Source organism: Fistularia commersonii, chromosome 3, assembly GCF_037954325.1.
Source record: "Fistularia commersonii isolate RoL2024-O1a breed Wild chromosome 3, RoL_Fcom_v1.0, whole genome shotgun sequence".
NCBI lineage: Eukaryota > Metazoa > Chordata > Actinopteri > Syngnathiformes > Fistulariidae > Fistularia > Fistularia commersonii.
The window spans coordinates 1515092-1529228 of NC_141286.1; the positions used below are offsets into that span (position 1 = coordinate 1515092).

At 38.0% G+C, this 14137-nt stretch overlaps 1 protein-coding gene across 11 annotated transcripts in view; it reads right to left on the minus strand.

Moving 5' to 3' along the window:
• The window catches only part of myo18ab (myosin XVIIIA b), a 153723-nt gene that overhangs the window by 35800 nt on the left and 103786 nt on the right, over nt 1–14137 (minus strand). For all 11 annotated transcript variants that reach the window (XM_086141034.1, XM_086141040.1, XM_086141023.1 and 8 more), the window contains 6 exons: nt 8338–8465; nt 7529–7683; nt 6997–7120; nt 4617–4724; nt 4310–4402; nt 2695–2805 (listed from right to left, as the gene is read on the minus strand). In XM_086141034.1, the coding sequence (XP_085997160.1) occupies nt 2695–2805; nt 4310–4402; nt 4617–4724; nt 6997–7120; nt 7529–7683; nt 8338–8465 (719 nt within the window). The remainder of the gene's footprint in view (nt 1–2694; nt 2806–4309; nt 4403–4616; nt 4725–6996; nt 7121–7528; nt 7684–8337; nt 8466–14137) is intronic.

Sequence of the window (14137 nt, forward strand, 5' to 3'; positions counted from 1 at the left end):
TTATCTTTTTTTTTGATTAATATGCCAAAAAACTTGATCTTATCAAAGTGGGATGATACGGCAATTCATGTTGTAAGACATATTAACTTTTACTGTATGTACACTCCTGATAAATACTTATAAAATACACATATAAAATGCAGGAATTGCTAAATAATGAGCCTGTTGTATTTTAATTCTGCCTTTTTTTTACTGGATTTCTTTCAAAAGATGTTGGACCGGAGCTGATCCGATTGCAGTACACATTCTTTCTTTAAAAAGTATTGAATTTGTCGTGTACTTCACGGTGGAGGAAATAGTCGGCGTTGGCTTTCGCTCGCCCGGATTTTGCATTTAAAAGATATGTTGGAAATGGCTCCTGTTTAACAGCAAATTCTACAAGGCTATTTCTTTCATTATTGATTTTGCTTTATGTGTCACTATGAGCCGGCCACCGGTAGGCGCAGCTTGGAGTCAACGTTCCCCTTCTTACAAACTAAAGAAAAAAAACACAAAAAGATAATTATGCGTGGGCTAACGAGAGCTGGCTTTCTGGAGGGCAGCGTTGGGGTCGTCAGTATCGGCAAAGCAAACAGCAAACACCATTAACAAGCGGTAATAGCAACAAAGCTAGCAGCACAATTCCAATAACTAACCAGCGGGTCTGCCTCCCACTCACATGCGCCAGAAAACAAACACTTCTCGACTACACCTTATTGATATAATGTGGCGATTAGGTTGTCAATTTACTAATGCCGGAACAAACAGAGCATTACAACATCCATAGCGGTGTCGAAACGGTTCACGCTGCAGCTGATGAGCCTCCGGGCAGAGAAACCCAACAGGATGTGTTTAAGTAAATTTGTTATTTGTGTTTAACTGTTATTTTCGTCTCTGTTCAGACCGAAATCGATGAATCGGCACACCCGACTTGATAATTCACTTAGTCATTCAAGTTAGAGCGGGGTAAAATGGAAAGAGACAATATTAAAAAGGCAATTTTTGACATCTGAATATCAAGATAAAGCAACAACTCCCGGCTGCGTAGATGAGATGACAGAAAACAAAGATAAGCATTAATAAATCAAGTTTGGCACCATCATAAAAAAGGATACTTTAAGTTCTTCGAGCTGTTCATTTACCACAACGTATTGTTCACATAATAGTTAATCAGACTATTAAAGTGTAGACATTCAATAATCTGAATTTAAATTGGCTAATTGATTTTATAGCCATTCTCAAGCTTCGCCGATTAATGTGCTCATTCTGGGTACGTTCTCGCTAAATCTTATTTTACCTACGATCGTGTCGTCTCACTTCTTGATAAACTGTTTGTAATAAGCAGCTGAATCAAAAGCAAAATGCAAATAAAAGATCAGGAAATGAGACCAGATTGCTGTAATATAAAAACGTATAAATCAGAAAATAAAAATCACCAATACTGGCCCTTCTGTGATGGAAAATGATGTACATTAACATTAACTATTCATGTACATCTGTAATACTCGGTAATGACGATAATTACTGAGCGTCAAAGAAAATATCCCGTTTGTTATTTGCTGCGGTGAAAATCAGCCATTTTGTCGAGCGGGTTTGGCTGCACTGAGCGCAACGGTTCATTTACTCCACATGGAATTTATAGATCCAGATATGAATAAACTGCACGTCAGAAAGAAAACCAACTTCATTGACTGTTTCCTTTGTATATATTTTGCCTCAGTAGACAGTCGGCCAAATAACGCCGGTGCTGTTTTGGAATTTCAGAGTTTACTTAGCATAGCAACAGCGATCTCCCTAAGAGGAGACGTCGCTCCGGCCGTGGATCGACGGCTGACTCGCAGCACTTGCTCAAAGTACCACCTGCCTCTACGAGGGAGAGCAGTTGTGCAGCCGGGAGAGTAAAGATAAGACGCTGTGTTGCAGAAAAAAAATGAAGGACTAGACCTTACTAACAAGTGTGAAATCTAATAAATTATGCAACATGTTCTCTGTTGAAGCTCATAGACAACTGCGCTCTGGAGCGGAGGACAACCATTCACTCTCTCACACACACATCTGGGCAATTTTCCCAATTTTCAGAGACAGATAATTCTTGTTAGCTGCAAACTTAACATAGCAGAGCAATAAAGATCATATGACGGGTGATATGAGCTCGGCCTGAAGCGGTTTTGGCTGAGGTTTTATGGGATGAGCCCCAACTCCAGGAATCATCTATTTCAGAGCTTGGAGGGTTGAATTGATAATGTGAAATAAAAAACAGCGATCAATTCTTCTGCTTTGAAGATGAATTATGCCAGAAATATTGTCACCGTCAGTCAAGAGATGGTTTGATCACAAAACATACTTAATCAAGAATGTCAGAGAGCTAAAAAGTGTACAAACACACACAGCGTTTGAACGTTATCCTGTGGCTTTTCAGCTGACAGTGGCCTCCATTCTGTCATGACGTGCATTTCTGCAACAACTCTGTAAGCTTTAATTGCAACACTTTCATAGGGATAGCGCCATTTTACCCGTCTCATTAGCGCAGATTGCAACGTCCCTTGAGCTTCCATTTGGACCATTCTGCTCACACTCTGCTAACATTTGGCTGATGTGTCCTATTTTTCCCTCATGGAGAACGTTCGGTCACGATCGGTCAACGAGATTTAAAGCATCTGTTAATGTAAACACCATTATCCAGGTGTTACCGTGCGGTCGCCAAAGAAGTTTTACCTTTTTGCTGCAAGACTGTCTGATCTCCTCCACCTCGTCGTCTTTGCTCTCGATCTCCTTGGAATGGGTTTGACGCAGACGCTCCATCTCCATCTCCAGGCGCAGCTTGGCCTGTGAGGAAAACCAGACATAAACGTAGAGCATAGCCTGCATTCACTCACATTTCCATCTATTATTCTACAGGGATTGTGCACAGGCTGGCCAATGTGTTGCTGATGAATTCCGCCCAGTCAATGACGGAGCAACGACCAGAGAAAAACAATGAGTAACTGCTTGAATCAGGATGGACAAAACAAACAAACCAATAAAACCAATGGTGTCATTGGTTGAACCAGAGTGAAATGAAATACTAAAATATTGTTTTCCTGTGTGAGCATCAAATTGCCGCTCCGTTTGTCAAATTCATACACGCCATTTTTTGTCTTTTTACAGTTACATTTCTTTATTTTTATTTCAAGCGATAACGGATTGTTTGTACTTTCACCTCACAGCAACAAAATCCCTGTCTGGACTGTGACTGGCAGCCTTTCTGTGTGGAGTTTCTATGTTTCTGCTGCGTCTGCATGGCTTTCCTTTGGGTTCAACGCTTTTCTCCCAAACTCACTCTTAATTGCCCGACCCTATGTATGGCGTGAGTGAGTGAATGGTTATTTTTTATTTTTTTTTGTTTCTATACCTATAAGGAATTAATGAATGTTTGAAAGAATGAATCAATGAATATCTCAATCAAGAAGGAAAACTATAAACTAAGTTTTATAAACTTTGTGATTAAAATATTAGTTTTCCCCATCAAATTGACATGATTTTTTTTTTGTCTTACATGAACTGGCAGGGAATAAACTAGAATAATTAAAAAAAAAAAAAAAGATTCAAAAATGATTTAAAAAAAAAAAAAAAAAGGATCACTGAGTGCCATAAAAATCTAAAGTCAACATTCTAAAAATGGCAAGAAATGTCCCAAAATCTAAAATTGTTATGAACAACCTTTTACTTTAAGTGTCGAGAACAAACAAAATACATATTCTAGTTGAATTTTAAACATGACATAGTTACATTTAAATAGTTGGGATGACTTGACATTTTTTTTTCTTTTTTTTTTTTTTTGTAAGGTTTAAGATTTTGAGATTCAGCAGGGGATCTCAAAATCTTAAACCTTAAAAAAAAACAAAAAAAAAAACCTCACCCACTTACTGTATTGTAATAATTTATCTGTGTGTATATATATATATATATATATATATATATATTCATAAGTGTGCAATATTTCATTTACAACAGCTGCCTGTGCAATATTTTTTTTTCATTTTCAAACTCTTGTGCACTCCTTATCTTTCACTTGGTACTTAAGACCATAAGACACTTAATACTTAATAGTTTTCACTTGTTACTTAAGACACTTTATAGTTTATTTGTATTTCTTATTCGCCCCCTTTATGTTTTTTTTCTGTTTATACAATTTTCTACTATTATTCATAATTATTCCTTCTAATTCTTATGACTCTATTTTTCCTGTTCAGCTAAAATGGGGTCTCTGGCCACTAAAATCTGGCGTTTTAAACAACAGCGGGACTCTTTAAAACACAGCAGCACGCTTTGCCGAAGGCGGATGACATACCTGCTCCAACATCTGGATGTTTCCGGCCTGCTCATCAAGCTCCTCCTCCTGGTCCTTCACCTTTGCTTCCATGTCACGCAGCTGCTTTCTCACCTGAGAAGAAAACCAAAGACGGTCATCACGCTCCAGAAACAGAGGTTTCCATCCCAACGGACAGCGCAGGATTTCCACACCGTTGTTAAAACCCGGATAATCTCGGCGACAAAGGTTGACAATTAAAAAAAATGTTTCAACAATACAAAACCGTGTGTGTGTGTGTGTGTGTGTGTGTGTGTGTGTCTTTTTTAAAGAGAGAGAAAGAACAGACCTTGGCCAACGAAGCCTCGTCCTTGGACTCCTGAGAGTTCAGGTCCTGCAGCTCAGCATTCAGATGCTCCAGCTTCAGGTTAATGGCACACACCTCCAGATCCTTGTCCTGTGGCCAGGGAGATACCGCACACACACATGCACGCACGTGCACAGCGTGAGGGGAGATGAGCAATTACTAGCTGAGCAGGAAACCACAAGGTGTATGAACACAGAGTAGAACCATAATTACAAAGTCATGTTGTGTGCACAATAAACACACAGAGTCTGAGTCGAAACAAGAAAGATGCCTTGGATTTATGATTTTCATTTTCGACAACAACAAACCTCTAGTCAGAATCGAATACTTGCTGTTAAGTACTGGGTACGTAACAAAAGTATTTCACAAGCCTAAATGTGCGCAATAAAATGACCACCTTTAAATCTGGGGTGGTCTGCTTAAAATTCTGTCGGGACAATTTTTTGTTTTTATACATTTAGCTAATAATATCCATACATTTTCACCTGTTTAGGCTGGTGTTCAATATATCAATTAGTAAAAATAATAACATCATCACCACCACTACTTCTCTTTCATTGGGGTTTTGATGAAAAGGTGGAGTTATTACAATTACTAAATACGACCAGAAAAGCTGCAGCTTAAACAGCTGTTATACACTTGTATAAATCACACTTGTAGAAAGTGCTATGTTTATAATTGTTAAAAAACAAAAACTTTTAAAATTATAAAAAAAAAAAAAAAAGAGTATGCGGTGATGGATATGTCATCACAAAAATGTGACAAGAGAGCTGAAAATAGGGAAAGCAAGGAGCTTAAATCATCTCCTGGGCTTTTTGAAGAACAAAAAGTAATAACTTGCAAAAAGGAGGAAAATAGCTGTTTTCATGCAATCATCCGCACTTCGAGAGGAAGAATGGCTATATTTTCTCCCCTATACGTGAAAAAGAGGTTCACTGAAATATAGAAAACGAGGCAGCGATGTCGAGTGTCAAGCAAGCGGTGTAAAAATGTGATTTGTTAAAGTGTTTCCCTGAAGTCCATCCTTGTGAATGTGTTGTTTGGCTGTAGCCTCAGGACTGTTTACATTATTGCTCTGTTCGCAGCAGGTTCCTCTCTTTGGATGCTGTTAGATGTGATGTTTACAACCTTCAAGGCTCATATTGCAACATCATAACCAGGAAACATCATTTCCTAATACATCTGTAGGTCAGCTACATTCGGTCTGAGTAAATATGTTGAAAAAAACCTCCGCGTCTCTACGGCAACGGCCGTAGCTCGACAAAAAGAAAGGCTGGCAGGACAAGTAATTATAGGGTATGTAAAATTTTTCATAATTCAGCCTGGTTCTTCTTGGCTTTAGGAATTAATTATGTTGTGACAACACAGTAGAATTTGAACATTATAAGTCACTTTATCTTCCAAAATGCATAACTGGATAGAAGACGGTAAAACAAGTTTTTTCGACATGTGAAGCATTTCTGCTTTCAATAATAAGAGACGGGTCCTTGTTTCAGATTCAATGTTAAATTATTAAAAAAAAAACAAAGTATACTTTGCAGGATTCATTTAAGTGCATGGGTGAACGACATGCCAGTCACAGGAAAATAATCCACCAATAGACTTTATCTTTAATCTGAAGAATACTGAGGATTATTTATAGATTACATCGAAAACTTGCATCACATGTCACATTGTGAATTTGTTCTTGAGCTGAAATCGACTCTGATCACTTGATCGTTTTCAAATCAATGAGAAATTATCAGGGGTATGTTTGCATTTTACAACCGAATAAAAAAATGGGGCAAAAAAAAAAAAGCCAGCAAGAAAATACCTGAAAAGAAACAACCAACCTTAATAAGCATCGAAAAGAAATTATACTTTAAACTGCATTACAAGACCACCTTTTTTAATGCAGTTGATTATTGTTGATGCAAGAACTTATAAAACTGCAGTTGTTATAAACGCAGCAAGAGGCTGGGTTTGAACATGTGGTGAAATTACATTCTGTGTGTGACCTTGTGTTACTGAGCTTTTTATATTAATCTGACAGCATTTCACTTGTGAGGTGTTAAAAGGGACACGGAAATGTTATGTAGGTCAGACCTAGTGAGACTGCTGTTATGACTTTTATGTAAATTCATGGAAATGTGAATGTCCAGAAGGGACTCATGAGTTATTTCCGCTTAGTCATCACTCTAGAGACGGAGATACAAAAGGTAAATCTTACATGTATGTAAATGCATCTGGAGGAGAGTGAAAACTGCATACACTGACCCATATTTTGTCCAAAAAAACATCTGAAAAATCTGTTACGTGATGAAGTGGAGCCCACGCATATCATAGCTCTCCTGAATCGTAAACAAAACAGTCCAGGGTTTACCTCAAGTTGCTGTCTGAGGCTGAAGGATTCTCCAATCAGACCATCTTTCTCCCGGTTCAGCTGTTCTCTTAAGATTTTCTCCCTCTGCACGTCCTCCTGAGCTGCACTGAGCTCGCTGTCGAACCTGCAGACACAAAGACACCAAAAACTGATGCTGATTTGAGGGGTCATAATGACGACGCTGCTCATAAAATTTATCAAACACTAGTTTTCCTTTAACAGACTTTTCTGCTTGAGCTAAAGTTGCAGCACAAGTCCATGCACACTTATAAATAAAAGCATGCACACATGCACAAACGCAACCACACACACTTTAGTAACAGTGTAAAGAATCCGGGGGCTTGTTTTTTTTTTTTTTTTTTTCTGTGCACAGCGTGATGCCAGAAAACAATTCAGAACAGTTATAATTGTTATTGCAGCAACGCAGTGAAGGAAGATCATACAGTGTAACAGGCTTAAGTCACATGTGCCTCAACACACCTGCGTGATCATGGTGTGTGTGTGTGTGTGTGTGTGTGTGTGTGGTACTGACTTCCTCTGCTTCTTCTCCAGGTCATGGTTCCGGCTCTGTTGGCCCTCGAGGTGCAGTTTGGTGTCCTGAAGTTCAGCTGTCAGTCTTTGGGTTTTTTTCTTCAGCTGCTGGATGTTTCGCTGGGATTCCTCGTTGTCCGCCTGCAGGTCACTGATCTGCAAGACACATTGGTGAGAAATGAGTCGTGATTGTTTGTTTGTTTAGAAGTTTATTAGGACAGTGTACAAATACATTAAGCACAGAGGCAGAGATGTTTGTACCAGATTGTAGCTCATAGCTAATTTCCATCTGTAGTCCTGGACAATACAAATGTAAAACTGTACAAAATAGACAATACATATAAAATATACAGATAGGCAATACAATAACTATACAATATAGAAACAGGCAACAAAATATGTATTTTGCAAGTTGAAAGTGCTATTGTTATGATATTGTTGTGATATTGTTACTTTGGTCATCTGGGGGCCATCAGATGTAACCCAGAAGGGAAACATCTGATGGCGAAATTGAAAATATTGCTGAAATTCTTTTTCTGAATTAAAATTCTATGCTCATCAGCTTGATAGATGTTGAATAACTCAACACTTTAACCTACTGAGCACATCTGAATATAAGCCGTACCGACTAAAAAGAACGATATAAATATATGTGTACATATAAAGGCGAGGTGCCCATGAGAACATGAGATTTACACAGAAACCTATTTTTTTCTACTTGAACTTTTAATTAAATACATACCGCTAACATCCACATACATGTTCTAGTTTTCAGAAATGTTTTTGTGCGTGCGAGTGTATCAAACTCACCCTCCTCTCGAGCTGCCGTTTGTTCTGCTGCTCCACCTCCAGCTTGTCTTCAAACTCCTGCTGCAGCCTTTTCTTGGTGAACTCAATCTCTCTGATGGCTCGTTCATACTTCAGTCTCCACTCGCCTCCTGTCCAATCACCACATGTGAATTTACACATGGATTTATCGCTTTTCAGCTTATTTGCAGGCTTGTCTGTCTCAATTAGTTCATTTTAATTAACTTTCATATTTACGGAAATGAGTTACTTTTATCGGGCAGAAGCTAGTCCTCCAAGAAACATTGCAAATCGCTCACTGCTGCTAATAACATGACATATCTCAAAAAGCAATGCAAGCATGTAAAAAAAAAAAGAAAAAAAAAAGGTTAAAGCATTAAAAATCAAAAAGCTTTTTTGAAAATAATACTTGCAAGAAGATAAACATGTGCAAAAAGAAACTATATAATAAATGAATAAACAAACAGCTTAAAGTTAAATACCAAAGCAAACTCTTAAAATGTAGGGGGAAAAAAAGTGGATAAAATGTATTCAAGAGGTGACTATAGAGCGTTCAGCCCTCCAAAAGTGATAAAAGCAGGTTTATAAAAGAATATTTTTACTCTGTATATAAAAGAGGAGCTGCCAGTTGGATGGTATTAAGGAGCAATTTAGAGCCTGAGCACAAGTGATGGTTGCATTGTGATATATTCCACAAATCAAATACAGGTCAAATGACATCTAATATTTTTAGCCTTTAAAATGTCGTTTAAAGCCATAGGGGAAAAGTCAAAGGTAAACAAAACATGGTTAATAAATAACCAAATTAATTAAAAAAAAAAAAAGGAAAAAATTCCCACTTCATGCAGAATTGAAAAAAAAAACAAATACAAAACTGTTGGAATAATCAAATACATGCTTCAGGAGCATCAGAATATTGGAACGGCAAGGTTAGGAGCGAACCCTGGTTCGTTTCCCTTTTTGTGTGGAGCTTGCAAGCTCTCCCCACGTCTGTGAGGGTTTCCTCCGGCCCAGAGGTGAAACGGGTTTCAACAAAAATGAACCGTTACCTGGATGACTGGAAACTACATTGACAAAACCGCTGTCGACTCCGCAGAAGTGCTGCACGATAGAGATAAAGAGCAAATGTGTCTTGAACAAAGCACTCAATACTAATGTGACAACCCGTTACATGGCGAGTCTTAGCGGGAGTCTATCGAGGAGTTCTGTCATTCTCACCAAGCGCATCCTATATACTTTCAGAAACAGCCAGACACTGGTAAGTAAATGTGTTAACCGTGCTGTCAACGGTTTTGCTCCAAGTCCAGATATTGGTTCAAAATACACTGCTCAAAAAAATAAAGGGAACACTTAAAAGACACATCCTAGATCCAAATGAATGAAATATTCTTATGAAATACTTTGCTCTTTACACAGTTGAATGTGCTGACAACAAAATCACACCAAAATGATCAATGGAAATCAATTGTATCAACCCATGGAGGTCTGATTAGGAATCAGACTCAAAATGAAAGTGTAAAAACAAACTCCAGGCTGATCCAACTTTGATGTAATGTCCTTAAAACAAGTCCAAATGAATCTGTGTTGCTTCCTGAGTGGACACTATGATTTCACACAAGTGGGATTGACTTGGAGTTACATTGTGTTGTTCAAGTGTTCCCTTTATTTTTTTGAGCAGTATATATAAACTCTGTATCAAATCGGACAAAAAAACAGTTGCTGCTGGAAGGTGTGGAATAAGATTGTGTAATGCAGGAGCTTTTTAGTAAAATACATATCCGTCAGGTTTCAGACAGTATTATCAAGGCATAGGTCGATAAAGATCATGTAAAAATGAAATTCTTCCCTGATTTCCAGATATCCGCTAATTTGTAATTTTAATTAATATGCAATAGCGGCGGTATCTATCTCATCTACAAGCCCTGATAGCCCCGTTTCTTGGATCTGGCCCACGACTAGTTTGAGGAGAAAAAAATTGCTGTGTTTGATTATAATGAAGTCAACTGAATATTTATCTGCATTTCTCATCGCTGTATAACTGGTTATAACATATTTTCTCCCATAGCATCTGGCAGCTGCTCATCTGGTTACACTATTTATACTTGTATTCGCTGTCAAAGTCTGTATAATTGTTCATATAACATCTCTATATTATCCATTCTGTAGCATTCTAGAAGACACCTATATTTCTATATATATTGTCTATTTGTACAGTTTTATATTTGTATTGTCTTACCAGGACTGCAGATGGAAATTAGCTATGAGCTACAATCTGGTACAAACATCTCTACCTCTGTGCTTGATGTAATTGTACACTGTCCTGATAAACTTTTTAAAACAAACAAACAAACCTGAATATTTACGGTTCCATCTGTATATTTTGTCTAATTGTTCATATAATATCTATTTATTATCCCTTCTGTAGAGTTACTGTATAAGACATCTGTACATTTATAGCTCCATCCGTATATTACCATTTATTAATCATACTAATCACTACCTATTTGTGCACAATCTGCACATAATTATGCACCATACTTTCACTAGCTGTAAAAAAAAAACAAAAAAAAATGTATTCATTCTGCGAATATTGCATTTATCTGTAAATACTGCACATTCTGTACATACGCTTTTTGCACTTCTGATTAGATGCTAACTGCATTCCGTTACTCCTTACATGTTTAATGACAGTAAAGTTGAATCTAATCTAATCTATTTGGAAAAATAGATATAGCATTTTTAACTTGTATTACCAGTTGGAATAACTTTGCGGTGCCCGATTTCAAAGTTGGTCTTTTCTCTACCAACATTATATATATACTGAGAAAAAAACAAACATTTCTGATAATCAATAGAAAGAAAAATAATGTATTACATTACATTGCATTTGGCAGACGCTTTTATCCAAAGCGACTTACAATAGAGGACATCGGGACTGCAAATAACACTTGCAAATACAATAATGTAGAAAAATAATGTAAATGTTGACCTCTTTTCAAACGTAATAAGCTATCAAGATCTATGTCAACACTCACTGTTATTTTGTGAAACCCATTTTATATATCTTTATCTTTTTATGGCATTGTTTTGGGGTTTATATGTTTCATGTTTTTAGAACTTCAGACTATGGAAGTCAGTGACGATTTGTTTGCCATGTCCCAAATATATGTTATTAGCATACAGTATGGTACTATCCATTCATTAATCCACTTAATCCACTCTTTTGGTGCTCAATATAAAAAGAAAATAATTCAAGTAACATGGGAAAAAATAAATTTTAGCATAGGACAGGATTCAGGTCTAAACTCAGTAGTTAACACTCTTAGTTGCCTCTCCTGAAGCTGCTCAATGAGCAAGGTTATTTTGCATAGGTACCGTCTAAATTTTAAATAAAACACCAGTGTACTCATCTTCAACTTGCCAAAAATCCCTGCACGTGTAAAGTTAGAACAGTAATTCAGCGAAAAAGGGGTAAAAAACAGTTGACTTGGTTGCAAACTGTAGTGAATTGAGAGGCGTGGAGGGGGACTTTCAACTGGGGAGTCGCCGACTTCGGTAAAATGGAAGAAACCGACATCACGTTGTTCAAGTCATGTCATGGATTTTCTGTTGGTTTCCACCACGGCTTTGGTGACCAAAAACCAAAAAAAAAACACTTAATCTCTGAGCCTGGAGTTCTATTTCATTCTAACAGAACCTCATCATTTAAGGCTTTGCCTACAGATTCTGGAGGTTTTACGAGTCTAACTTAAAAACACCTTCATTATGTTACAGGGAAATTTGACCTGAATCAGTGGAACTCGATGGTACAAACGAGAAATGCCTTACCTACGCATTCTAGAGGTTTTACAAGTCCAACTTAAACACCTTCAATATTTTACAGGATTATTTTATCTGAATCAAAGCTTTACAACGGTACAAACGAGCAAAGCTGTTCCAACCTACACAGCAAGGAGATATTTGGGAAAATCTATTCAACATTCACAAAGCCTTCGTGCCCCACGCGGTGATATCTGCCACAGCGCCGGCATTTCGTCTGAGCCTTTCTTCAGCTTTAATTTTCGGTCTTTTACAATGTGCTTTGTCACATGAGGTTTTTCTTTCTCGTATAATCGATCAGAACATCCCTGCAGCTCTTAAAACAAACAAACAAACACACAAAACATATTCAGAGAAGGGTTATTTTGTCATTTTGTTATTTTTTTGTTTTATAATGTCTGAAAGTATATAGAATATAGTTCAAAAAAGGATTTTGAGCATTAACTTGTCTTTAACCAGGTTTGTTTTTCAGTAGCGGCTCTTAAACACTCGATAGCCTTAACCTTGACACTTTATATTTTATTGTATTTCTTATTCTCCCTTGGTTGGAATGTTTGGAAGGTTGGAATGGGTGGAGAAAAATGTCAGGGGTACGAAGAGATAGAAGATCATCAGCCAGAATAAAAGGAAAGGTGTACAAGACAGTGGTGAGACCAGCGATGATGTTTGGACTAGAAACTGTTCCAATGACCAAAAGACAGCAGGCAGAACTAGAGGTTGCAGAGATGAAGATGTTGAGGTTCTCTTTGGGAGTGACCAGGATGGAGAGGATCAGGAATGAGTCCATCAGAGGGACGGCACATGGTAGATGTTTTGGAGAGAAGGTCAGAGAAGCCAGACTGAGATGGTTGGGTCATGTACAGAGGAGGGATAGAGAATATATTGGTAGACGGATGCTGGAGTTGGAGGTCTAGAGGAAGACCAAGGAGGAGATTTATGGATATGAAGGTAGTTTGTGTGAGAGAGGAGGATCCAAAGATCAGGGTTAGATGGAGAAGGTTGATTTGCTGTGGTGACCCCTGACGGGAAAACCCCAGAGGAAGAGAAGAATTTGTCATAGGGGTGCAGGACATGTATGACCGAGACAACATGATTACTGAGACGGTTTGGACATGGAACACTCCTCTGTTCTTGTCCAAACCATGGTGAAGATCTGGGTAGAAGGTTGCTGAAGGTGGAGCTGCCAGGCAGCAGGCCTAGATGTTTTGGAGAGAAGGTCTGAGAAGCCAGACTGAGATGGTTGGGTCATGGACAGAGGAGGGATAGAGAATATATTGGTAGACGGATGCTGGAATTGGAGCTGCCAGGCAAGAGGTCTGGAGGAAGACCAGAGAGAAGATTTATGGACGTAGTGAGAGAAGATATGAAGGTAGTTGGTGTGAGAGAGGAGGATCCAGAGAATAGGGTTAGATGGAGAGAGTTGACTCGCTGTGGCGACACCTGAAGGGAAAAGCCGAAAGAAGAAGAAGAAGAAGATTTCTTATTCTCCCTCCTTCCTAGTATTATCTACTATTGTTATGTTTTTGCTTGAAAGTCTGGCACAACAATTTCCTTCGGGATAAATAAAGTTGTTCTTATCTTATCTTATCTTAAGACATGTCTCATTTCCAACCATTGCTTAACTGGCAGGCGTGAACTATATGTCCTAACAATTCTGGATTAACCACAATGATCAGAAAAAAATAGGTTCAATGAAATTGACAAACCTTGCTTGTATTTCATCAAAAAAGTAAAGCCAAACAACTAAACATGGCAAATGAAAGAGGACGGCGAGACAGTTCAGCTTTTTGAGATTGTTCACCACTGTAAACACAACATAACTTTGAGCTTCATATCTACGCAACCAAAACTGTGCTTTGGCTGCAAATTAAGGGGCAACGCTTAAATTATATTCATGTAAATCCCTAATTAGGCAACTAAACCCAAGACTGCCTCCCTCATATTCCATCTTTGTGCACAAATAGGCAGTTGTTCAAATTAAGCT